A 27,959-nucleotide genomic window follows, 5' to 3' on the forward strand; every position below is an offset into this window, starting at 1 on the left:
TATACACTCTAATGCATCCTTCCTTAATCATCCCTCATTCAGCTCGTGGTTTATCACAATGCACCAGACACATAAATCCTGGCGCGGGAATGTACTAGATGACGTAGGCGGTCGTAAAACTGTGTAATTGGAAGATGGAGCTGAGAGAAGCCTGGCAGTATAAAAAAAGCCCCCTTGAAGACACCGCCCCGTCACTCACCGTTGCAGCTCTCCCCCCGCCTTCGTCACTTGCCCCCGCGAGGTGTTCCATTCAGCGGCAGTCGGCGGATCCGCTACGAGCCAAAGGATGGTGCGCGCGCTCCAACTGATGCTCTGCGCCCTCGCGTTGCAGCTCCTGCACAACGTTTGTTCGCTGCCGGTGTCGGTCCCAGAGAAGGAAAGCTACAGGTACAAAGCAACGGCGGTGAGTACGAAAACAAAAGCCGTCAACGCAACGACTTTTCATGGTCCTGAAAACGACCGGCTTGTGAAAAAAGTGATTTATTCGATGGGTTATGTAAATGGCATCAAATCAAGAATTATGAAGACGCGTTTAGACTCCTTCTTTTCAGTTGGCCCTGCATGTTTTATACAGTCCAGTAGGCTATTTGTTTTGAGAGAGCACGTGCACACATGTAATTGTTTGGTTAAGATGTATGAGTGATTGTCCTGGCTTGTGTGGACTGGACAAAAAAGTTATTCTCTTCAGGAATTTCACCTCAGGCGCCACATGATCTTTTTGTGGAACACTTTTGCTCTTTTTTTGACAGATGTTGACTTTTGTGACTTTGACTGTGCACTTGAACAAGAGTCAAAAGCAAGAAAAGAATGTATTTTCTCTACCTCACAGTAGCTTATCTCGTTCCTCAGTTTCCTCCCGATTATAGAAAATATTTAATTTGCCTCAGCATGACTGACACATAGCCTACATAATGCAATACATGATAATAACAACCAGTGAACAAAAACAACACAATGTAGGCTAAACCAACCAAAAAGTATGACTTTGACACTGATGTAAAAGGATGAATCAGTGTGTCAGTGGCCCAACAACACACCACTAGGCTACTGCATGAAAGTGGGATGTTAGATGCTGGGGTGGTGGTGGTGGGGATGTTGGCCACTGAAATGCAGAAGAGTGTGTTGAAAGTGAGTCTATGGTCCCTTGCAGCTGTCCAGGCAGCATCTCGCACAGCTGTGTGATCAGGTGGCGTCCCGAGGTTCACACAGGGCTCATAGTGCCTGTGAGCGCTGCACGTTTGCAAGGTAATAGGTCAGTGGGTCAGGGCAACAACCTTTCTTTTTGTTAAAAAAAAATCAGGTGGCAATGCCCCTGAAGTCTTTAACACAGTAAAAAAACAATGTTAATTCAACACTTAGGGACCAAATAACTTACACTCGAGAAGATGTTGAATCAACTTTCCTTTTAATTGTTGAATTAACACCACATTTTTAACTGTGTAGACTAGCATCCTCCACACTGTGGTAAGTCAGCCGCTTCACCTTCAATTCCCCCCCCCCCCAGGTTTTTTTTTCAGACCAGCTGCATTATGTTTGACTCAGCCTCTGGACAAAGGAGTCCTTAAGCGCATTGAGCACTGAGACATGAATAGGCGTCAGGAAGCATGTGGGCAAAGCTGTGGCTGTTTCCCCACAGCACGATCGGTCAGTCTGGCAGTCGGTCTGTGTGCTGCCTTTTTTATCATTTCACCCAGAATTCTACTCAGCAACATCAGTGTAGAGGAGAGAGCCAGAAAGAAAGGGGGGAGGAGAGAGGGGGCACAGAGATTGTTTAATGGAGAGAGAGAGAGAGAGAGACTCTCTGCTAACTCCAGTTAAGGAGCTGGGGAACGTTGTATCACCACACGAAGCAAGTAGGAGTGGGAATCTAGTATTGCGCTTCCTTCCGATAAGTAAATAAGAGAGAGCGAGACAGCATGAGTTAGGAGGACTCGCTCTGTGTGCCAAAGAATAAGCGAGTGGCTTTGGGAAACGTGACCAGGAGCAAGAAAGAAGAAGAAGAAGAAGAAGGAAAGAAAGAAAGAAGGTGTTCTCTCCCAATGACTGTGAAACATGGTCCACTGAGTTTCCTGTGATATTTCTTCTACTCTGTGGAGGTATTAAACATGTGCTTTTTATTTGAAGACAGAATGAGTGAGAGAACAAAAGGTCGCTCTCACAGTGAAGGGATGAGAAATGAGCTCACAGCTGGATAGTGTCGCCTCAGAAAACTGCTGAGTAGACTTGAGGAACAAAAAAAAGAAAACCCTCTAAAAAACTTGAACTACCAAACTCTGAACTTGCAGTCAACAGTACACCAACAGCAACAAAAAAAGAAACAACATCCCTAGACAAATACACCCCAGAGAAGAAGCAGAGACTGCTTTTTTGATGGGAGTTTGATTCTGAGGTTCATCAGTCTAAAGCTAAGCCTATGGGACCTGCAAGCAGTCAATTTGTTCCCTGGTGTTGACAAAGCACAAAAGGGGGGAGATTATGCAGGACGGGGCAAGTCATCTTGGCATGTGAGGCGGGACGACAAACCCTCCCTATCTGCTGACACAAGGCAAATGTAAAGCACAAGGTAGCTATAGTGCCGTTCATGGGCTTCCATGAAAAAACGCAGAACCGCTTTCTTTTCTTCTTTTTCTTCTCTTTTAAAAAACAAACAAACTCCAAGATGATTCTGGATTGACGGCTTCCACAAATTCTACCAAAAGCGTGGGCCTTTCTGAAATGGCACAGCTGTGGATTGCTTGACAGTTATGAACTTTAAATAGGAGGCATCTTGGTGTGTGATGTTAAATATCATATGTCATGTAGCAGCCTGGACAATTCATGTTCAATGCTCCAAAGTAGAAAAAAAATACTGAGCACAGCACTAAATCTCAATGCAATATAAAAACAGAAAGATCTCTGTGCAGATGTGTGAGATGATGAAGACTTTAACATGTTCAATTTTTCCATATCAATTGCTTCATAAAAGTCCAAAAAGACCATTGTTCTACTGGATAAAGGGAAGGCTGGAAAGACTCATGTCACTTTGGTAATGGATGAAAGTTTTACCAGAGAGAATAGAAGAAGAGGAAAATGAAATGTCTTTGGTTCCACCCTCTAATGAGAACCTGCTTTACTTGCCTTCGGGGGTCTTTGTATAAGTACAGCTAGAGTGATGGCCCCAAAGCCATGAAGCTGAAAAAACCCTCAAAACTCTGCAGCCCACTAACTATAACAGTTCACAAACAAACAACGGACATAAACAGTTAAATAATGTTTTGATGGAAACTTAGACTTCTAGAGTTCATATAGATTCTTCGGCACCCAAATATGACAAGTAGCACACATACAAGATCATATTACATTATAATAATAATATTATATTTGTCAGTCACACACAAACTGCACAAGGACGCATTTCAGTTGCTGTGTGAAAACCGAAAAGTGTGTGAGAGGTGTTTGGGGGAGCTTACGGAGATGAGGCCCTGGCTATATTCAGGTGATCAGCGATATCCAAACATGCACTTACCTGTGTGGATAATTGTAGCCCAGCTCTGGGAGTGCTTTAATTCACCAGAGAGAGAGAGAGAGAGAGAGAGAGAGAGAGAGAGAGAGGGGGAGAAAAAGAGAGAGGTGCTAAGGGAAAAGTCTGCATTCTTATGCTATCGTTTTTCACAGAGATGATAGCTTTACGCTTTTAAAACTTCAGTGAGCCGATCAAAAAGTGTGCTGCTTGCTTAGGTAAGACGTCAAGCTTATCCGGCTTAGATGTGGAGGTTTTTATCTGAAGAACTGTCTCATGCTTCTGCTAATATCACAAAAACAGATAGTCAAGTATCTTTGAAAAACATACCTTGCCCAGGTGTTAAATGTTGGCATCTTAAGAAGAGGGATATATCGATAACAGCTGTGTTGGCTAAATCTCTTTCATGCTTGTTGAACCCCAGATACGGCCAGAAATAAAGTCGCTGACATCACCACCTTTGTGTCAACAACATTGTAATTTCAGCGTTTTTTGCTGACTGGCGCGCTGCAATTGACTCGAGGGCATGAGCGTGAAAACAGGAAAGCCCCTAATTAGGGATAGAAATTTGTCCCTAAATAACTGCTATACCGAGGCAAGCCCGCAGTAATAACTTGGAGGTCTTGTTGGCCCAGGAGATCGTGCATCTCTACCCATCTCTGCTATCATGATGTGCCATCATTTGGTGCTCTTCCCCTTCCCACGGTCCTCATTTCTCGATTCTGGGTAATCAGGGGTGCATTTCTCAAAAGGGAAGTTGTTAGCCTGTTAGCAACTTCGGTAGTTGCCAATGGGAAAATGCATTGAAAACAACAAAGTTGCTTACTACATTAGCTACTTTGGTTTTGAGAAATCCACCCCAGCTGTGTTTTTGTGTCCACAGCTCCCTGGGTGCTCTGGAAATCTATCAAGGTTTTGTGAGTAAATATTTACCCAAAGACAAATTTCCCCGGCTGAGCTTTTCAGCCTTTATCATAAGTGTGGGCCACACATTTTATCAGCTGGGAGAGAGGTTAACTCTTATCACTTGTCATTACTTTGTGCTTCATTGACAGCTTCATGGGATGAGATGAATACTGTAGGGAATGGCGGAGTGGGGTCGCAACTGGGGCTGTTGTTACTTTTGGAGTCCTGTAGCCCCTTAATGCACGCCGTACCTCCTGTGGCACGCTGTAATGGACATTGAAAGTTAACTACTATAGTACTACACTACTATGACAGTGCACAGTGCCTTTAGTAATACATTACGACTTAGTCATTGCCATTCTGGTAACAGCTCATTTATAATGGCGTGTCTTAAGGAGTTAAAATGACAAATTTGGTGGCTTACATTATCGGACAAAGAGAGTTAATTGCGAAAGACAGTCAAAGCACTGAACCATGCCTTTGTTGATTACGTAGTTATCTTGGCATCAGCACATTGAGCTAAGCAATAGATTCTGTTGACATGGTGGTAATTTTCAGGTGACGCAACGCTTAGCATGTCAAAGATATTACATACCATTCTCCAATTATCTCTAAGTACTACTGTATAAGGTTCAAATACAGTCTGAAGACGTCCTCACCTGCCTTTCCTTGATTTAATAGCAATATACTGTAGTCTCAACAACTGTGGTCTGTCAGCGAGGTTCTCTTCTGACAAGACATAACCACAAGGCCAGTGATTATCTGGATCCCTCAAAGTGTAAATCTCAACGGTCTTGATTTGTGTAGGAGATTTATCATAGGTTCAAGAACGTGGTGTGCAACACATTGTGGAACAGTCATTAACAGCAGGTATAAATGAGTATTTAAGAATTGAAGGATATTTATTTGTAATATACATATACGTACATATTGCATCATCCATTTCTCCATGTGTCAGAAGTAAACCTTTTCTGTCAAAGCCATGGAGAGATAAGCTTAAGTCAGCTTTGAGACGCATAGAGAGGAAGAGATTAGTCAAATGTTGAGAAAGATAGCTGAACCGCGTCATAGAAAGTTGAAAGGATTTCAACTTCAAACTGTTGCTCTCGTCGCGCAAATTGCCTCTAGTCTCCGGAATTGCTTTTGTCGCGCGACTCAATACAAAGTCAATTACTTCTGTCGCTCACCTCGCTCTTGTCGCGTTAGGTGTATTTGTGCGGTGATGCAGAGTATTTCAGCTCCTTGAGAACACATCAAGTGACTTACATTGAAACAGGAAGGTGTTAGAGCCTGATCATCTTTTTTTGACCTAATCAAAGCAGAATATATTTTGTGTTATTAATAGTACTATATGAGTGAACAGTGGCTTCAAAATGCATCAAATAATGTGCACGTGCATAGTTTTGGTCATTGTACAGTAGTGTGTTTTACTTGTAGTTGCTGAAGATGTCATTGTATTGTTGTTGTTATAGCCAGGCCCGCCGACAGGGGGGGGATACAAAGGGGAATGTTGTCCCGGGCCCAGGGAGATACGTGCCCCAGAATTGGGTCCCTATTACATTGTATGCATGGGATAGTAGGAGGCCCTTTCAGATGACTTTGTCCTGGGCCCAGCAAAAGCTGTCAGCGGCCCTGGTCATAGCTGATGTTGTTGTCATTACATAATAAATGTCCTGGCGACGTGCAGGGGGGAGTGATTGATGATGTTTGAATTAAATAGGCATAACTCATTAGCAATCAGATCAACGGGAAGATATTGCTCCACTCCCTATGTCTCTACAGCCGTCTCCAAAAGTTTTGTCGCCTACATTTTGCCTTCATTGTTTTTCATTGTGTTGCTTTCCATGATTACAATGACCCTAAACATACACCTAAGGCCAAAGTTGATTTTTTTAAGATGTGAGAGTGATTCAGTGATTAAGTATGACACCCGATCTGCGTATTTGAAGTGTTTTGAAGTGATTTATCTACTCATTTTCACATTATGTTCGATAGGCGACAAAACTTTTGGGTAACACTTTACTTAAAGCCCACATTATAAGCGCATTCATAACAAATTATAACGCCCATTATAATTACTTATAACATATTATGACTACAGCCATAATGCTTCATGATGCTTTATATTAACAGTTATGAATAACCGTGAATCTAGCTTATAATGCATTATAAATCCAAGGGTGTCATGAGTGCTCAAGACTGACTATAAACTACAGGCTGCCTGATGGGGCTTATAGTATATTATGAGCACCTATACCCCTCTATGCACAGACCTGGATGATAAACTGTCATAAGGGCTCATAAGATGCTATAATGCTTCATGTGAGATCATAAGTGGTCAATGTGTGCTCTAAGTAAAGTGAAGTTCATATGGATGCATCTATAATGCACTGTATAATACACATCTATAATGCATCGTAATGTACTATAAGCCCCATCAGGCAGCCTGTAGTTTATATCCAGTCACGAGCACTCATAACACCCTTGGATTTATAAAGCATTATAATTAGGGCTGGGTAAAATAATCGATTCAATCGATAATCGATCAATATAATTTAAAATTCACATAATCGATTCACAAGGCACAAAATCGATTTTTTTGGTTCTTTTTCTTTTTGTTCTTTTTGTTCAATTTAGGTCTACAGAAAATACCCAATAGATATTAGTCAATTAGGAATAGGCCTACTTATTACAGTCTGTTGACACTGTAAAGTCACAGCCCTTTGACATTTTGATATAAAAATAGGCAACAGCATATTTTGGGGGAAATCGAATGAATCGAATGAATCGAATCGAATTGAATCGTGATTAATCGATTCAAAGCCCTATAAATCGAAATCGAATCGATACAGGAACATGGCTGCGATATCCAGCCCTAATTATAAGCTAGATTCATGGTTATTCGTTACTGTTAACATAACACATCATGAAACGTAATGGGTGTAGTCGTAATGCTTTGTAAGTAATTGCAATTGGGTGATTCTCACGAAGCTAAAAAAAACAATGGCAATGAGGTTTTAATGGTTAAATATGACAGGTATTCTTTTGATAATATACATTACTGTAGAGCAAGACGTGTAGCTTCTGGCACACTAGTTCATTTTAAAAAATATTATTTTTATTTTCCACTTTTTATGCATTTTATAGGCAAATTCTCATTACCGAAATGTGTCCCGAACAAAATTTCTGGTCTTTGAATTAGGGTAAAACATAATAAAAATGTTAAAAATACGTAAATGACACTACAAGAGCGTTCGTCTATGTCCGAAGTTTCATTAAGTGTTCCTTGTTGGCAATTTAAATAATGAACACTCATGAATATTTCAAGAAAAGATCGTGTCCCCAAGTTTTTCTTCTCATTACCGCAATATATTTCAGAACTACAATTAAAAGCCATCAGAATTTCAATATGAGCTGAAACTACCTACAATTCATCTGTACTAACAGGAGATTCAAGATGGCTACATGATTAGTCAGCCTTATTGTTTGTGCCTGTAAAATGTCACAATTTGTCTCAAAAATATGCAAATACGACAAAAGTGGTTCTCATTACCGAAATTAGTCAATATTTCAAAATAAATAAGATTTTTTCATTTTAAACTTGCTTGGTAATAGGGTATTCATTTTCAGAATTCAACAATGGTCATGAATTAGCTATGTCATAATTACTGAAGTTACAGTTAGCATTATTGTGCTGAGCCATCTCATTACCGCAATACACATTCTCATTACCGCAATGTTTTAAGTACCTTTCGGTAATGAGGATTGTCAATTTTGGTAATGAGACTCTATGGTGATTTACATTTAGAATATATTATCATGACATATATGTATTTCACTTTTTATTCATTTACATTTTTAAACATGCAACTGCAACCTTAAATACAAATTATATTTTTGCAGTATAAATATTGTCACTATGTCACTTAATTATAGTTAAAGGACTTGATGAAAGTGTGAAGTGAAATTGCATCCATTTCAGGTTGAAATATGCAATTGTATTGAATCGATATTCGATATACAATATTGTAAGTAAACAAAGCAAAAGTAAATGCCTAACATCTGCAATAGCTCCTTCATCTAATGGGGGTTGTCTGTAAAGGTGATCATCTCCCTATACATTGCATAGGCTAAATTGAGTGGTCATACAGGTCTTGTTCATAGACCATTTTTCTGTTCTCATCCTTTCTGGCTAATGTTGTGGTGACATTTACATTTTTTCCCAGCCTTGGAAGAACAATAATCGACTATGGGCCAGAAACCCTGTTGTGAGAGTTCATTGAGAGTAGCAAGTCACAACTTAATTCTTGCTCATATGCCAACCCATGAATCAATATTCTGGCTGTTTCCACCCTCGAAATGTGGTCTTTTGATGCAAAAAAATAATCGAACTGCCTGGTGATGTCACCCAATGCCAAGGCAATTGCAAACAATGAAGCCAGCACTCGCAGTGAAGTTGTCAGATTGCGTAGATGGCAAAAAGGGAACAAGTTTGGAGACAAAATCGACTCACTTCAAGTGAGTCGATTTTCCAGAAATTGACAGATTTTTTTGCTTCCTGTGTTTGGTTGTCATACCCTCAATTGTAGTGGGTTTGAGTATTTATCTTTTTTTACTAACTTGACTTCCTTCCAAAATCTTTGTTTTGGATCCAATTTGATCATTGTTAAAGGGTGGCACAAAAGGCTTGGCATTTGAAATAGCAGTGAATAGGCCTTTATAGCGAATTCAGTGAGAAGTAGTTTTTAGAATATTTCAATCAAAACTAGTAAGAAGAATTATTTAGAGCAATGCTCTAGTTGCCTTTACACTTTCCCAAATTAGAAATTCCTCATGCATGTTGTTTGCAGCCTTTAGCAAGGTTTCAGCCCCCATACTCTGATCCTTTAGCCATGCTCAAACACCCATGTACCTTTTTTAGTCTTTTAGTTATGCTGTGGGTTCTTGATGTCCTGGGTAAGTGGAAAGGCAACTGGATCAAAACAGCCTCAAAATGCACTTTGCACTGATATAGGGCCTAGCTGAAAATGCCCATTCACATTCACAGCAATTCAAAATTCCAAGTCTATTGTGCCACCCTTTGACAAGTATCAAACATGCTAGAAAATGACAAGGAAGTTAAGGTAGTGCAAAGGAACAATACTGCAAGAGAAGAGCAGGATTTTGCAACGTTTTAATTTTGTGTTTCATGCACCCTATACTAATTATGGGCATGTCTGATATTGTCCTGAAAAACATTTTTTTTTCTTTTTCAAAAATGTGAATGAAGTGAAAGGCCACTTGGGAAACTACAACTCCCATTGGCATTGTGATCCAGCACTCCACAGCACACACATGAACACTGCACACTGCACACAACAGAATGGCATTCATGCCTCACCCGCATTTATGCCTCATCCCCAATAGCGCCCAAATGGGAGCACCATGCTCAGGGTACCTCAGTCATGGAGGAGGATGGCGGAGATCACTGGTTAATTACTCCCTCCACCAACCTGGCGGGTCGGGAATCGGGAGTCTGATGCCCTAACCCAGTGTTTCCCAACCAGGGGTACGTGTACCACTAGGGGTACGCGAGCACACCTCAGGGGGTACGCGGAAAAATGTGATAACGACATTTGAATAGAGTATAGTCATACTGGGATGAAGGAATATATAGAGAGTAGGGCTGGGAATCGATCCAAATTTCCTGGATCGATTCGATTCCGATCCAGAAGTTCACAATCCAATTCGATGCACGATCCGATTAGATTCGATTCAATATCGATTTTCTGTATTGCTGGGTTGTCACTTTAACCCATTTATGACTAAAATTCTAAGACCGCCTATAAAAACCTAAATATCTCAACCTTTGATACCCACACAAACATGAAATACCTTGGTATGAGAGACAGAAGTGGGATACTTGGTATGAGAGAGATAGGTGGGAAAACTGGCATTATTTACTTGAACAGGCTGTGTGTATTTGTGCATGTAGACATCATGAATGTGGAAGAAAGCTACAGAATGTGGTTGAGAAAATAGCACCTATAATCATCGGCAAAAAAACGATCCACAAAGTTGTGAATCGATATCACACTTTTCGAACGTGAATCGATATTGGATCGCGATTCGATCTTTTGAACCCAGCCCTAATAGAGAGCATGGGATAGGGGGTACTCATGGTACAACAAAAAGGCTTAGGGGGTACGCGAGTCAGAAAAGGTTGGGAAACACTGCCCTAACCTATGACTGCCATTGATGTGCAATGTGCAACTCAAGCAGTTAGAGGTGTTCAGTGATATTTCATAACACATAACGTTCATAGTGAATTCCGGCTTTGGTCCGGACAGTATTATGGTGATACTGTACCGAAAATGGAGGTGTACCGAACCCACATACCATACAAGCTACTTTAGTCATCTCCTGTTCGCACTGCGACATGATTTCCCTTCTCATAACAGATTTAGATTTCTGGTCCACTATAGATTTTTGGCTGGAGAGATCAGTGGTGAGTTGTGTCATATTCAGGGTGGGGATGAGGAGTGGGATGTATGCGCTTCATTGGGGTCATCAGGTGGCTACCCTCCGGTGTTTTGATGATGGACTAACTTTAACTTCAGAGTGCACCCCTTGGCCTTCACCCCTTATACTATGATGTTACTTTGGTGCCTACTGGAGGGGTGGGGAACCTTTTTCATTCAAGGGGCCTCTTCAAATTCATCTGAGGGCCGTAAAAGTTCTCAGAGAGCCGTACTAAGAACACAAACCAGGATTTCCTCCTGCACTTTAGGCCTATATTGAAGTCAGACACCTTTAAAACAGACCCACCTTCTCTAGTTCCACTGAATATAACTCAATTGTATTGCAAATGTATTTTATAAATTCCTTTACAAAATATGTAATATTTCACTTGAGGCTGCATAACATTTAAATTTATATCGGGGGCCTGATTAAACGGCCGTAAGGGCCACAAAACGGCCCTCGAGACAGGTTCCCCACACCTAACCTATGGTCTTTTATGGTCTTTGGCTGGGTTAAGTCTTGAATCCCAATATCCTTCAGTAGCTTAATGAATGGTTTATATAGAATATATTTATCATCTTATTAGGTGTCATTTGATTAGTTCTGCCCTGGAGGCTCTGTCGTTGTGCTAATAATAATAACAAATCACATAATTTACTAATATTTGGCTTCAGTTCAATTTATTTCTCCTTATTCTCATTACCGAAAACTCATTCTCATTACCGAAACATATCCCTCATTACCGAAATGAGCACTTAATTGTAAAAAAAAAGTACTAAAGGAAAACTCTATTCACATATATTTTTTATGAACACAGTACCTTTCATGTTTCTTTCACTTCAGTATATTTTCAGACCGAAATTGTAGGTTTTCACGGATGTATTCTAAAATTAAAGAGGAAAACAAATGATCCTATTGCGGTAATGAGGTAAAATGGTAAAATTCTTAAACTACAATAATAAGGAAAAAAACTTTTTTGAGTGTTTTATGTAGCCCCTAGTACAACTATCAATATTCAATGAACAAAACTGCAAGAACAATTAAGTTTCCTAATACATTTCATGAAAGAAAAAAATTGCGGTAATGAGCATTTCAGCAGACATGGACCTATAAAACGTAAAAAAATGTGTTTTAAATAGTTTTCAGGTAAGTTGATATTATTGTGCTTAGTAACTGTACACTTTGATGTAACTGATTCAAAAAGAAATTCAATCAAAAAAGCATTTTGAAAAAATGGTTGTCAAAACACCTTTGTTGCGCGTTTCGTGAGAATCACCCACTTGTGATGTGCATTATAATTTGTTATAAATGCACTCATAATGCGCTATAGATATGGGCTTCATAGAAAGTGTTACCAACTTTTGTCTTGTGAAAATCTGCCCTGTCTGTGATCATTAAAGGGACAATCTTTCTTTGGTGCATGACATTTATTTTTGTACATACATTTTCGTTCGGGAGGGTTGTAGCTTTCATATGAGTGACTTCTGAAGCCAAGTGATTAATTGAAAGTCAGGTTATTAGCTGTTATTCCAAACAGATGGATAGGCGACAACACTTTTGGAGACGGCTGTATGTCTGGTCTCAAAACTCAAGATGGAGTTGAGTTTTGAGTTTTGAGCTCTCTGTCTTATGGATGATTCTGTATCTTGCTTCTGTGCTGAACTGGTGGTTCAAGAGTGAGGATAATAGGGGTGAATGAATTGGGACTACTAAAGACAGCACACTTTTGATGAGATAAGATAACTTTAATTTGTACCCAAAGGTCGATTTGATGCACAGTTAAGTGATCTTCACTTATACAAAACACGTTAAACATTTAGGACACACATAATAACATATACAGCACAACATACATTGACTTTAGGGGTGTGCAACATTTATTGTGTAGGTCTTACACATGTTGTCAGCTGATCAAAGTGCATGTGATTTTGCATGGGGGGTTGCATTGCATCTGTTCATGGCATGTGGTTTGTGGGTAAAAGTGTGTGTGTGTGTGGCAGGAGGGTGTTTGATGGAGTTTCTATCCGCACATGGCATGTAGTGCTTGTGGGTAAAGGTGCGGGTGGTATAGTGGGTGGTGTGTGGAAGGGAGTGTGCAGCTGTGGGTGTGGTGGGAGTTCCGACACCTGTGTGCACGCGTGTGTGCATGTGCGTGCGTGCATGAATATGTGTGTGTAAGTGAGTGTGCCACTGCGGCGGCTAGTGTTATGTTTAAGACCATGGGGGGTGGGAGGTGGTTGGTTCTAGTGTTATGTTAAAGACGATGGGGGGCGGGATGGGTGGTGGTTCAGTTCTGGTATGTTGGAGCGAGATTAATGGCATGAGTGACATAAGTGAAGGCCTCCTGGGCTCTCTGACTGCCATGGGCGGGCTTAACCTCGGAAGCCCCAGCGGGTCGGCGAGGAGCCAAGAGCTCAGACATGTTTATCGTTCACTCCCCAAAGCCAAGAGCAAGAGCCCCGGCTGCAGTGCAGTGCGCTCGTTTACCGGCGAGATGACAAGACGTGTTCTCACAAAGGCAGGCAGCGCGCAGTAAAAATCTCACATCAATTCACCGCTCCCTTGTTGGACCGACCGGGGAGGGAGGAACGAAAGCAGGGTGCCTTTGGAACTACTGGGCGGTGCAATGAGTTTAAAGACCTGTCTCAGGTGTGGGGTGCTGTTGAGGTATTAGAAGTGACCTTTGGGTTATTTATGAAGTACCCAAATAAACATGTTACGTGTCCAAACATTTTTTCCCCCGCACTCATGATTGACGGTTAGGATTTTTTTTTTACTGAACTAAAAAGACAAACCAACGAGCTCACACTAATGTCCTCAATATTCAAGTTGTGTACGATCTGTCTCGTTGTTGTCTAGTTTGATACTGTGCACCGTTCCACCAATGGAACACTGTAATAGTCGTTGAAAAGACTTTACGACCATTGCACTACACTACTATGTTACTACCAGTAATACATTGCCCTATGACTTGGTCATTGCCATTCTGGTAACATCATATTTTTAACAGGGGCCATATTGTAGCCTCTTAGTGCAGATGGGGTCGCCGGCGGGCCTATTCACTATTTGCTGAAAATACTCAACTACATCATAACAACATTGCTGTGACATTACAGAGAGCCTTAAGTAACAGATTAAGACATAGCCATTACCATTTTGGAGACAGTACGGTTATAAAATCGGCCCTGCGCTAAGAGTATAAGAGTTTAATGATGTTTAGAGTGTTGTTGCCTGGTAATGGCACCACTTCAAGCTAGACAAAACAAATTTTAAGGTTTGGTGCTCCTCGGTTGTGTGCTCAGGCCACTCCAGTAGGGCTGTAACGATATTGTATCGAACCGAGAAATCGTGATACACAGAGTCAGGATACTGTATCGCGATACAAGGAGGCAGTATCGTGATACCCCCTTTCAACGTTTTGATACCCAGCAGCCCAGAAAACAACCACATGATATTAAGTGATAGTGCTTCCATGCATCATCATTATTACATAAAAACTTTTACATTTTTAGTAGTCTCTTGTAACTTATTCTACCTATAAACTATCATAGTTTTTATTCCTAAAGTTTATAATGTTGGCAAATGTGAAATCGTGACGTGTATCCAACCGTAGGTCATGAATCGTGATACAAACCGTATCGTGAGTTGAGTGTATCGTTACAGCCCTACACTCCAGTATTCAGTGGTCCTCAAAGAGTGGTCCGCGAGATACCTCAAGTGGTCCACAATGGGATTTCTACAAATTTATCAGCGTTTCCAAGACAAGCTGGCATTGGCTATACTTTTATCATTATAGCAAATCAAAACATATCTAAACTTGTTCTGTCACTGTGATAAGTAAGTAAGTAATCTGCATCACTTGAAGCTGCAACACTAGAAGTTGTAGTGTGAGCAAGCCCGTCAATTCAGTTGACAGGTGAATCCTGAAAAAAATATTTCAGGACAAAGTGGTCCTTCCTTGGTCTGAAAAAGTTTGAGAAACATTGCTATATGTCAAGAAGACAGGACAAAAACAACCTCTACAAGGCTAATTGCTGAAGTCTCCCCTCGAACGCTTTTGTTTACCTGACCACTGTTGGTCCGAGTTGACATTAGTCTGAGAAATGTCCTTAGCAAATTGCTGTCTCAGCCATGACTCAAAGCAGTGGGGGGTAGCGGGAGGGGTGGGGGGGTTTCCACAGATAAAAAACATCACGTGTAGCCAAAAAGTAAACGTCCCAGACAGGCTCCATGAGGGTATTTTGTGTGTCTGAGGGGCATGGGATGCGATGCTGGAGAGGACTGTGGTTGTGTGTGTGTGTGGGGTTTGAGTTTGAGGGTTTGAGTACTTTACTCCAGAGGGCTGGTGGGTGGGGGGTGTGGGGGTGGAAGATGAAGGAGGGGCATAGACGGTGGACAAATAATCGGTTACCTCCACTTTTGTTGTCCTATGCTCAGGAACGGCAAAGTGGTATGTCGTTCATGTTGATAATGTGCCACTTTGGTGTAGTTAATTTGCGGTCAACATGATGCTTCAGCCAAAGTCAGGATCATATTGTAGTGTTTTAACTTTAAGTGTATTTAAGTGTTGCAGCCCCATACTCTCCTTGAATAATCTCAATCAAAAGCTGCTCCATTGGCGAGGTGCTGTGTTTCAGAAGGCTAAGGTGCCTTATCATCAATCTAGGGCAGTGGTTCCCAACCTTTTTCTTAAGGGACCCATGTTTTTACTATTGTAAGTTTTGGTGACCCAACCACGTGAGCGCCCGCACGAGACGGAGTCACAAGATGCCCTCCGTTTCCTGCGAAAACTTATTTTAGTTATTTTATTCCTCAATTCATCTTTGGTCAAATATAGAATAAATGTTTAATGTAGCACTTACAATTTGTTGCGTCTATGCATTTATTAGTTAAATGCTTTGTCTTTTATTCAACATGGGCTATATATATTTAAAACGAAACCCCTTAAAATCAAGAGGGCTCAGCGACCCCCTGTGGATCTTTGGCGACCCATAAGGGGGGTCCCGACCCATAGGTTGGGAACCACTGATCTAGGGGACCCGGGTTCGAGTCCGACCCAAGATACATTTCTCGATCCCATCCCTCCCCTTCTCTCTCTTCTAATGATTTTCTGTCCCTCCCTCACTCACACATTCCTGTCGATAAAATCTATAATGACCCCCCCCCAAAAAAATCTCAAGAAGTTCTACACTGGTATGACGTTATTAATTACTCATTGTCTACATAGATTTCCAACATCTGTTCTTCAGAGCATCAGAGTTACCGGTATGTGATTCAGTAGGAGGGAACGAGCGAGCATCAGTGTTGCCAGATTGGGCGTCTGCGGGTAAAAACGGGAAAAATTGGCCATTTGCCGGGTTTTTTTCCAGCCGTTTTGGGCCCATTGAAGTCAATGTAATTTGTTGAATTTGGACGGAATTTAGCGCATTTTGGCGATTTTTGAGAACCTTTTGGGCGGGATTTGGTCAGACACATCTGGCAACGCTGGCGAGCATGTTTGCTTTACAGCGGTGCGATATTGTTATCTCTGGTGATCAAGGCTCTGTCTGACCTGTTGGCCTGACCTCTGTTGAACCCGAGACACCCATGTGTTTTTTCTTGTGTCTGTGGAGCCCTAAATGCATGCCTGTCATGTGCTGTGAGACCAAATGAGGTTGGATGGCCGATTTGGTTCCTCAGCAAACACTCCACTGGTGTTGACAGACCTTTTCACTTCACCCTTCCAACTTAAAGCTTAGATGTAGCTGTTCGTCTCCTCTCTCTCTCTCTCTCTCTCTCTCTCTCTCTCTCTCTCTCTCTCTCTCTCTCTCTCTAACTCTGTCAATCCCTCTCCCCACCCCCCAGTGGTTCAAAAATATACACTGTTAAAACAAACTATTCCAGTGGTCAAATGTTTGTAGTTTTTACAACATTACAACTAAACTATTTTGAATAGCATGACCAGGCTGAACGAATCTTGATTGACAGTTTAGAATGGTGTTTTTTTTAGCGGGAGAACCACTGACAAAGAAGTACACTTGTTTTTTTCATTCCCTCTTAGCTGATAAGCTTATTCAGTAGTCCACCCACTACATTTAAGGAAAGTGACCTGCTTGCGGCGTTCCACATGCCCCGCTAATGCAGTCTAGACTATAGATTAACCTTTTCATTCAGCCAGTCGATTAGACAACAGGGAACAACAAAACCCTTGTGGTTACTACTCACTTGCCTGCAGGGCATTGTCAAACCCATTTTGACGACAATCCAGAGGTTGTCATGCTCAAATGGAATAAATATTGTATTGTGGCGGCGAATAAACCCCTGGATATATAACCCTAACCCTAAGCTGGATAGGATATCCCGGGGTTTTAAAACGCGGTGCTGTTTTTTGTGCTGACATTGGGAAAAGGGGAAAGACAAAGCTGGAAAACAGAGCTATGGTGTGTGGGGGAAGTCCCAGCAACAAAACACTGAGGATTGTTGTATACTAGGGCTGTAACGATATTGTATTGAACCAAGAAATCGTGATACAAAGAGTCACGATACTGTATCGCGATACAAGGAGGCAGTGTCGTGATACGCCCTTTTAATGTTTTGATACCCATCAGCCCAGAAAACTATCACATGATATGAAGTGATAGTGCTTCCAAGCATCATCATTATTACACAGACACTTTTTTTTTTTTTACAATTTTAGTATAAGAGAGAGTATACTCTTATAACCTATTCTACCTATAAACTATCATAGTTTTTATTCATAAAGTTTATAATGTTGGCAAATGTGAAATCGTGGGGTGTATCGAACCGTAGGTCATGAATCGTGATACAAACCGAATCGTGAGTTGAGTGTATCGTTACAGCCCTATTGTATACTGTAATGCAGAGTCCCGGTGTGACAAGTGAACCATTTTCTCCTCCTGATGCCGCCTCGGGGCTCCCTTTTAGCAACGCTATCAAGTTCAGTGTGTCAACAACACGTCGTCTTCGCACAGCACAGCACAGCACAGCACAGCATGCATCTCTGTCTCAGCTTGCCCCTCAGATATTTGTGTCTATTTGTGTATCTATTTTTTTTGTTCTCTCTCTCTCTCTCTCTCTCTCTCTCTCTCTCTCTCTCTCTCTCTCTCTCTCTCTCTCTCTCTCCTCAGAGCTGGGTTGTGTTTTGGTGAGAGTACATTGAATATGATGTTGAATAGAGAAGCTGTGGCTTGTTTTGTCATATGTTTTAAGCCTTGTTTGCTAGCCATTCATGTGTCCTGTATGAATGGAAATAAATATGTATTGAGAGAGAGCGAGAGATAGAGAGAGAGAGAGAGAGAGAGAGAGAGAGAGGCAGGTTTTTAAAAACTTTGTTTGCCATCCATGTGTCCTGTATGAATGGGAATAGGTATGTAGATAGAGCACTTATCTGTCGTGTTGTTCATGTTCTTTCTGCCACTGCAAGGTCATTGCATTCAATCTTAAAGGCTTCCTACTGGCACGAGCTAATACTCAGGTCTAGGCTATGTAGTCATAAAAGAGGCAAAAATTAAAACCCTTGTAGCCAAAGGCTCCGGTTTTATGGCTGCTCAAAAGCAGTTTGTGTGCTTAAATTACAGTTTTAAAATTGCCTTGAAGCCAGCGCGGCGGAAGTATTTTTTTTAAAGGGGCTAAAGGGTGGGGGGGTCGGATGGTGGGGGGATGGGGGGGGGGTGCTGTTGGAGGGAATAGAATTCCAGCTACCCACATCTCGACTCACACCACCAAGCAAGCCCAAGAAAGAAAGAAAGAAAGAAAGAAGGAATGATATAAGGAAGGAAAGAAAGAGAACGAACAAGACCCCTCCAAGGTGCTTCTGGCAAAGCACCAAGCTGTAATAAAGTCAAGCAGGAGGGGAGGGGGGAGGGGGGGGATTTAAGGACTGGGGTAGACCAGGGCATGCATCTGTGTACAGGGCCACTGACAGCTTTGGCCAGGCCCAGGACAAAGCCATTTGAAATGTACACCCCCACCCCACCCCAATACAAACAATGTAATGAAGACCCAATTCTGGGCCCCCCCCCATTCCCTGGGCCCGGGACAGCTGACCCCTTTACCCGCCTATGTCGGCTTCCTTGTATGACTATATAAGACCTCAATAACCCTCCTCCCTCCATCCCCACCTCAACCTCCAGCCAACCCTCCTTCCTCCCTCCCTCCAACCCGGCCAATTAACTCAGCCGTTTCCTCGGAATTCTGTGGAGGAAATTGACTGTGCTAATGTTTGTGGGAGACCTCTGTGTCCCGGAAGCTTCTACAGTATTTCTACTTTTTTTTTGGTTTTTCTTCAAAAGTCCCCAATGACACGGAATTGGAAGTGTGATTAAAGTCATTACTCAGGGAGATTTTCCTGTTGATTTTTTTGGCTTGATTTAGGATAATACTGTTTATTGTACTATTTTCATTGCAGTGAATATTATCAATGTGCATTCATGATCTGAATCGGCCTCACTCTATTGAATATGGATGACTTGGCAGAGAATGCACTTGAATTTTGAAAGGTGTGATTATTTTGCACACTCATAATGCACGTTACGCCAGTGGAATGCTGGAATGCTGAAAATGCTTTACTACACACGCTTGTGTGTGTGTGTGTGTGTGTGTGTGTGTGTGTGTGTGTGTGTGTGTGTGTGTGTGTGTGTGTGTGTGTGTGTGTGTGTGTGTGTGTGTGTGTGTGTGTGAGAGAAAGAGAGAGAGAGATTGAAGACCATAGGCCGAACGTTGTGTCTCGATAACTTAACTGCCATTGGCAAGAACAGTGTGTGGTTTCCCTCACTCGTACAAAAGCAAGTTTATACTAGGGGCCTTGTCTTAACGCATTAGCGACTGTCCTGTCTGATTTATGGTTTTCGTCTGATTTATTTTCTTTGCAGAGCTGGCCAGAGAAATCCCATCACTTCGGCCTGAAGAAGAGAGGCAGACTCCCACACGCTCAGGACACTGTGAAGGATGAGTCGGGCTTAGTCATCAAGGGCAGCCATCACCATGGGAAGTCCACCCATGCCTCCTCCCCTGCCCATGGGAGCACGGAGCTCAGGAATCGGCCCCGCTGTGGCGTACCAGACTACCCAGGCCAGAAGGGAGGCACAGGGTACCTCCCGACGGCCGCGGGGGGCCACGGGGCGCGCCACCGCCGTAAGAGATTTGTCCTCTTCGGAGGACGGTGGGAGAAGACGGACCTCACTTACAAGTAAGAAGTTAAAGTGATACTGTCCCATTTTTGGAAATAAGCTTATTTTACACCTCCCCTTGAGTTAAATAATAGGGTTTTACCGTTCTCATGTACTTTCAACCCTTCTCTGGGTATGGCAGTGCAAATTTTACCTCCATGCTAGCAGTTAACATTGGGTCCTATGAGACCAGCTCGCGGCTAACTGGTCTCATAGGACTCGCGGCTAACTGGTCTCATAGGACTCAATGTTAACTGCTAGCTTGGAGGTAAAATTTGCACTGCCATACCCAGAGAACGGTTGAAAGTACAGGAGAATGGTAAAACCCTATTATTTAACTCAAGGGGAGGTGTAAAATAAGCTGATTTCCAAAAATGGGACAGTGTCACTTTAACCTTTTCAAGAACACACCGACTTTTCCCCTTTTCAATATCCATGTAATGCAATACTAAAGACATACTGTAGTAGCCCAAAAGATTTGGACGGTGGGAAAAGAGGGACCTCACTTACAAGTAAGAGGTTTACAATTTAGAAAAGCACCCCCAATTTTGTTTCCTGATGATATACACATTGCACATCAATATGCAAGTTGCAATGCAATGGTAAAGACATGTAATAGCACAAACGATTTGTCCCCTTTGGATGACAGTGTGAAAAGACAGACTACTTACAAGTAAGAGGTTGATCAATGCACAACTCTGTCGAGAACACAGAGGATTTGCCTTCTTTCCAAAACGCCATGCCCAACGTTAATGCAGTTGTAGAGATGTCATTTAGTAGTTATTACATAATTTGAAACATAGCTAGTTCTAGTAGGATGTGCTCCTTTTCACTGTATTCTCAATTAAGGTTATCTTGGGATCTTGACCATGCACCCACCCACCTTAGGACAGTGTTCAAGCATTAATGGCAGCAGCAGCTAAATACATAATTTCCCTGCTCCAATCCAAATAAACTTTAGTGGTGTAGCTTTGCTTTTGTAGCTCTGCTGTGATCCGCTAGACAGCCATTCATTTCATGATGGAGGGAGAACTGAGTACCTCAGATGTTCTCTGCCCTTTGTGTTTGAGCCCACAGGAAACTTAAATCCAACAGTATTCTGAGAATATATGGTCCCATTTTAGTGTTAAAGGGACACTGTGTGAGATTTTTTGTTGTTTATTTCCAGAATTCATGCTGCCTATTCACTAATGTTACCTTTTTCATGAATACTTACCACCAGCATCAAATTCTAAGTATTCATTATGACTGGAAAAATTGCACTTTTCATACATGAAAAGGGGGATCTTCTCCATGGTCCGCCATTTTGAATTTCCAAAAATAGCCATTTTTAGCTGCAAAAATGACTGTACTTGGACCATACTAGAAAATATTTGTTTATTACTTAGTAAACTTCCATGTAAAGATCAAATTTGGCAATAGGCAGCCCAGTTTCAATAAGCAGCATAGTTGCAGTACCTTTTTTGACCATTTCCTGCACAGTGTCCCTTTAAATTCAGCTCTTTCGGCAGCACAGCCCTCGATGTGGACATACAGTAAGCTCTAGAACAGTGTTAAATTCAACTCTCAATTGGGAGACCGTAGCCCCACATTGCATGCCGTTCCACAAGAGGTCACTGAAAAGTTAACTACCATTGTACTGCTGCACTACTATGACATAACACAGAGCCTTTGGTAGTGCACTACGACTTGTGTCATTGCTGGTAACAGCAAATTTATAACGCTGTTTCTCAACGGGTTACGTTGAGTGGCACCACTCATGAAAGTGTTGAACTAACACCGCATTGTTTACTGTGTTGGGCTCACAGTGAGTTATGGCAGCCACAAGGTCACCTCACCTAACGAAAATACGACTACCAATCATCATGGTGGGCCAGCATACGTACCGTAGTTGTCCTCTATCCTACGGGGTGCCTTTTGTTTGATAGGACAGCGAAGGTGGTGACAGATAGTAAGTCAGAGAGAGAGAGATGGAGGTGGGACTGGACTGGGCAATGACCCAGGGGCCGGATTTGAGTCCCCATAGGCCACCCGGCCACCCATGGTACGTTGCACCAGCGTGCCGCGCCACAGCACCCTGATCCTTTGCCTTTGTGTGTGTGAGTGAGTTGGCAGGCTTCGCTGGAGCCAGACAGCATAGATAATGCTTGGACTGTATTAAAAAGTCTTGTGACTTGTGTATGTGAATGTAGCCCGGAGCTGTCTGGAGTAACAGGCACCAAAGGCTCACAGTTCAGTCATGCTGTCCATTAGATCACAGGAAAACATGTAGTGTCATTTCAACTCTTAGAGAGTACTCAGGGGCCAAATACACTCTGGAAGATGTTGAATACGACTCTCTAAGTGTTGAATTAACCCTGCATGCTTTACTGTGACACCCTAAGAAAGGGAGCACTGCTGCAACCAGAGGATTTCCGTAATGCCCCACATGAGTCTCACAAAGTCCCCACCCCAACATCCCTCCCAGCTTTCACTTGTATTTAATATCAATTTACATGTTGACCCAAGTCGACCGACCACCTAGGAGGAAAGAGTAACTCTCTGATCTGATGCAGAGTTTCACTGCATCTCTCCATACCAGGCCCCGGCGGCATTCAAAGGCTTTGGTGACAGAGCTGTGTAATATAGAAGTTTTGCCTGGGGGCTAATTAGAAGGCTCTGAGGCCAACTGGAAAAGTACAGTGTGGGCTGGCTGTAATCCTCCTGAGTTTCCTCAATCTCGGCATGTTCAAAAGACAACATCTCAAGCTGTTTTCCCGACTCGTTTCGCACTTGTTTCGCTGGTGTGCTTTTTCAAAGGCTTTGAGACAGGCATGATTTTGTGTATTAACTAAGACATCCTTGTCTTCACCGCTAATCTTTCTTCTTTCCTGGAGTTAATTGCGGCTTCAAGACTAATGATAAACAGTGGGCTTTGGGCTTAAATCAACTTGGCGTTTTACTGCTTTTGAAGGACTTCTGGAACTGGGCAGGTTGACCTCCCCCCAGAAGACTTGTCTGCATCCAGCCAGCCTGCCTCTACCTCCCTCCCTCCCTCCGTTTCGTGCTTCCTTGCCCTGGCTAATGTTTTGACTCAATTGTCTCTTCCATCTCAGTCAGAACAGAAGGAGGGTTTTTTTTTTAGCACCGGACATTGCCCATCCTCCTCCCCTGTAATTTTGAGTCTCAAGGGTCATGACCCCTCTCTGCCAAAAAAAGAGAGAAGCCAACGGTTAGGTGGCCTTGCATTGCAGTGCAGTGGACCATGCAGCGGCCTTCGACTAGTGGCCCACGTGGTTCTACTTTGCACCATCACCCCTCTCTGTGTTAGGTATGAAACAGCAAAAAACTACTTAATCATAATGTGTTTTTAATATAAATAAAGAGTAGAGAGTAGAGTAGAGTAGAGTAACTTTATTGATCCCCAGTGGGAAATTCAGGTTTCCAGTAGCTTACATAAATACACAAATACCCTACACAAATGCCCATATGGTGATTTCAAGACACAAATAACACAGGAATAGTCAGGGAGGGGAAAATAAAAAATAGTAAAGGGTAAATGGGTGGGATTTTGGGGAGGGTTGTTCAGTGAGTGTATTGCATAATTGTAATTATATTGTCTTTTTTCTGAAGAAAATCAATGCAAACTGTTTAAAGGGACACTGTGTGAGATTTTTAGTTGTTTATTTCCAGAATTCATGCTGTCCATTCACTAATGTTACCCTTTTCATGAATACTTGCCACAAGCATAAAATTCTAAGTATTCATTATGACTGGAAAAATTGCACTTTTCATACATGAAAAGGGGGATCTTCTCCATGGTCCGCCATTTTGAATTTCCAAAAATAGCCATTTTTAGCTACAAAAATGACTGTACTTGGACCATACTAGAAAATATTTGTTTATTACTTCGTAAACTTTCATGCAAAGATCCAATTTGGCAATAGGCAGCCCAATTTCAATAAGCAGCATAGTTGCAGTACCTTTTTTGACCATTTCCTGCACAGTGTCCCTTTAAAGAAACAAAAATGTAAAAAAGGTAATTGTGCAAAAAAAACTTTCTGTGAGTTGGGATAGACCATGTGCAGAAAACATACAAACACAAAAACAAACAAGAGTGATATAGCTATGGCAAAGCAAAGCATAATTTGATAGTAAATGTTTTTTTTCCATATCATTTTGTTATCATGACTAGTGCTGTCATAACATAGGACTGCGCAGAATCACATGTGGAAGATAGTGAGCTTTCTAGTAACAATTAATGGACACTCATTTTGGAATGGACAGAATATGAGGAGGAAAAACGCCAAGTCATTGTTCATTGTACATGACCGGTTACAACTGTCAGTTTGTATAGCTTTTGTTTAAAGGGCGTATTCACACCAGGAAAGTCCGATAGTGCACTTTCTTTTTGTCCGGACCAAACGGGGTAGGTGTGAATCCGCCCTAAGTTTTCATCCCTAGGGGGCGCTGTGGCACAGCACGCTAAGCCCCCCACATTTGGACTTGCATGCCCATGGGAACCCCGGTTCGAATCCGGCCGGGGTCATTTCCCGATCCTACCCCGTCTCTCTGTCCCACTCGCTTCCTGTCACCATCTCAGACTGTCCTATCAAATAAAAGTATAAAAGCCCCTAAAAATATATTTAAAAAAAAAAAAGTTTTCACCCCTACAGTACTGTGAATGGTAACAAACAGTAATAATCGACAGTGTCAGTGATAACTACTTTTGTGCTTGATCATTCTCAATGACCCGTTTGAAGGTGTATTTAATGTTTCGTTTAACTGCTCCAGACCTTGCTCTTGACACAGCAGGAGTCGTCTCAACTCTCCAATTCTCCCCTAAGTCAGACCACCACAGGCTAGGCTAGGGCAAACCAAACCACTACACAGGTTCCCCATCATTTGGGGCAGCCTTCCAAATGACCAAGGACCAGACCCAAAAAGATTTACAGCTCCTGTCCCTCACAGGAGATCACAACCCAAAAATACCATGTTATTACCTCTCGTCTCCTGTCCTCGGACATGAGTTGGGGGGCTGTTGTGAGGGGTAGTTGTTTGGGGGCTGTTGTGAGGAGTAGTTGTTAGGGGTAGTTGTTGGGGCTTTCCTCTTTTTTTTTTTTTTTTTGCTCCAGGGTCCGTGTGCAACCTTTACCCCCATCAGCCGTCAGTGAACCCTCCACATGGCTTTTGTTCCTTCAGCCCTCAGTGAATCGATCGACCCCATAGCTTTTGTTCCCTCTGGGCAGACCTTTTTTTGGGGGGGCGGGGTGTAAAAGAAAATCTGGTCAAAGCCAACATGTTTTGAATAAAATATACAATCTATGTGAGATGTATTTGTTCATCAGCACAATTTATACAAGACGCAGCTCAGAGTGTTTCAAGAGCTTGGCAAGAGCATGCAGGAAAAACATTTGGTTGCATTTGTTGCAGTGCTATGCTGCCGGAGGAAAAAAAAGCCAAATCTTGACTGCCCTTAAAGTGGTAGTTCGCTATTTTAGACATTAAGCCCTGTTTGTGTGACTTCTGGGGTGAAGTAGAGATGTTCTCATCACAATTTTGACATTTGGTGCTGAACGGAGCATTTGGGTATCCAAGACTGCAGCCCCCCCACCTTTACATTGACTCCAATAGAGCACTCAAGCAATCGATTATAAAATGGCATTAAACTTTTGTTTGAGAAGACATGGAACTCACCGTGTGGTCAGTGGTAGACAGCGATAAATTGACCCGAAAATTGCAGCGAAATATGCCTTCTAACTGTTGTTTAGCATTTGGCGGACCTATTTTTCCCCAGACGCCGTTGAATAGCAGTAGACATCCAGCCAGTAGGTAGCGATAGTGTGTTGTTTATGTAGACATCAATGAGCGAGGTAGAACGGCTATCTTTGAGCGGGACTGGCTACAAAAACTACAGCTTGCATACAAACCATAGATAGTAACGTAAACAAACGCACCCCCATTTCCGGTCGCGCGGAGTAATACTAGTCAAACCAATACAATCAATGAAGACGGACAATATTTCGTATTTCGCGGTGATTTTCGAGCCAACGTATCGCTGCCCACCTCTGACCACTCGGTGAGTTTCATGTCTCTGCAAACGAAAGTTTAATGCCATTTTATGATCGATTGCTTGAGTGCTTCATTGGAGTCAATGTAAAGGTGGGGGGGCTGCAGTCTTGAATACCCAAATGCTCCGTTCAGCACCTAATGTCAAAATTGTGATGAGAACATCTCTACTTCACCCCAGAAGTCACACAAACAGGGCTTAATGTCTAAAATAGCGAACTACCACTTTAAGTGCTCTCCCATGCTCTTCTGTGTGTGTGTGTGTGTGTGCGTGCGTGTGCGTGTGTGCGTGCTTGCGTGTGTGCGTGCGTGTGTGTGTGTGTGTGCTTGTGTGTGCGCGTGCGTGTGTGTGTGTGTGTGTGCTTTGCTGCAACTCTTATGTGTTTCTGCCAGGCCCTGCCCTGTCCTGCCTGCAAGCTCATCACCTCTGTTAGGGGAGCAGGAAGCCCACAATCATTCCGCCCATACCTGTTGTTGTTCCATGTCATGAAGTTGTCACCTTAAGGACAGGCCTGTCACAACCACACAGACAAACCAGGGAATGAACAAGGCCCCCCAGCCTAAAGGGGCCCCTTGATAATGACTAGTGATGTATTTTAAAAAAAAACAGCAATGGCCACATTGTCAGCACCATTTCCCTACATTCTGTCACCAAAAAAGTTACTCTTATTGAAATCTTCTTGAGAGCGTTCTTCCCCAATAGTTTGAAGGAAGGGAGTCCTCTGCCTAGAGCGCCCAAATAACTTGAAACGACCCTGCACCTGAAACGTGCCAAGGCAGTAGCAGGAGGGGCGGACTGGAGGCCCTATGCTGTGCTGTGCTGTGCTGTGCCCTGCGTCCTGCCGCTCGCTAAGTGGTCGTTTTGCCCGGCCGTGTGTCTCCACTCCTGCTCCTCTGTGATTTCTCAGGAGGGACTTAATGATGGACCTACGACGCCGCAGTGTCAGCCACCAAACCAAGCATGTCCTCCCAGTACAGGGGTGGGGTGACAAGATGGCTCGCTCGTTTGGGCAATAATAAGGGCTTGCTGTGCATACTCACAGCTTGTGTCAAGGTTCTCTCTCTCTCGCTCTCTCCCTCTCTCTCTCTCTCTCTCTCTCTCTCTCTCTCTCTCTCTCTCTCTCTCTCTCTCCCTCTCTCTCTCGCTCTCTCGCTCTCCTCTCTCTCTCTGCTGGAGATAGTAATGGCTGGCTTTGGCTTGGCACGCCCGGGCATGTTGAACCCTGGCCTGGGAGACTCGGCATGCCCGCTGTGGCACACTAAACCCATGATCAATAGATGGAGGGAAAACATTGATATTAACTATTACTTTCAGTGCACCGGCTGCTGACTGAGCGCTGGTGGCACTGGGGAAGGAGATAGATATCATCTGCATAAACCAGTGATTCTCAAAGTATGGTCCGGGGACCACTAGTGGTCCGCGAGGGGATTTCACTTTTCCAAGACAAGTTAGCAGTAGGCTATATTTGTAACATTATTACAAAGGTAAACATAGCTGAAATCTCATTTTCACCACAATTAGACAGGCTTGTAAATGTGAATAAAAAGTAAGTGATCTACATCAAAATTAGCAGTCAAATCAGCAACTGTCAACTGTCAATTAAGATGACAGTTGGTCCCTGAACATTTTTGTGTAACAAAGTGGTCCTTGATCTGAAAAAGTTTGAGAAACACTGGCATAAACAAACAAGAGCCCATGTGCCAGAGTCACAGTGCCAGTTCTGGCTTCAGGAAGAAGAAACACGGCCATGTGCTCCTGTTTATCAACCCTTTCATGCAGAGCAGTGGTCCTCAACCCTTTTTGAACAAACGCCCCCTTAACGTCATCATGAGCCCAC

The 27,959-nt window shown here is 42.7% G+C and overlaps 1 protein-coding gene across 1 annotated transcript in view; it reads left to right on the forward strand.

Moving 5' to 3' along the window:
- Positions 1-213: 213 nt before the first annotated feature.
- Positions 214-27,959, forward strand: part of mmp11b (matrix metallopeptidase 11b) — a 58,928-nt gene continuing 31,182 nt past the window's right edge. Inside the window, exons 1-2 of the mRNA XM_063212201.1 lie at positions 214-403; positions 19,777-20,093. Coding sequence (XP_063068271.1) covers positions 287-403; positions 19,777-20,093 — 434 coding nt within the window. The 5' untranslated portion in view covers positions 214-286. The remainder of the gene's footprint in view (positions 404-19,776; positions 20,094-27,959) is intronic.

This window comes from Engraulis encrasicolus, chromosome 12, assembly GCF_034702125.1.
Source record: "Engraulis encrasicolus isolate BLACKSEA-1 chromosome 12, IST_EnEncr_1.0, whole genome shotgun sequence".
Classification (NCBI taxonomy): domain Eukaryota; kingdom Metazoa; phylum Chordata; class Actinopteri; order Clupeiformes; family Engraulidae; genus Engraulis; species Engraulis encrasicolus.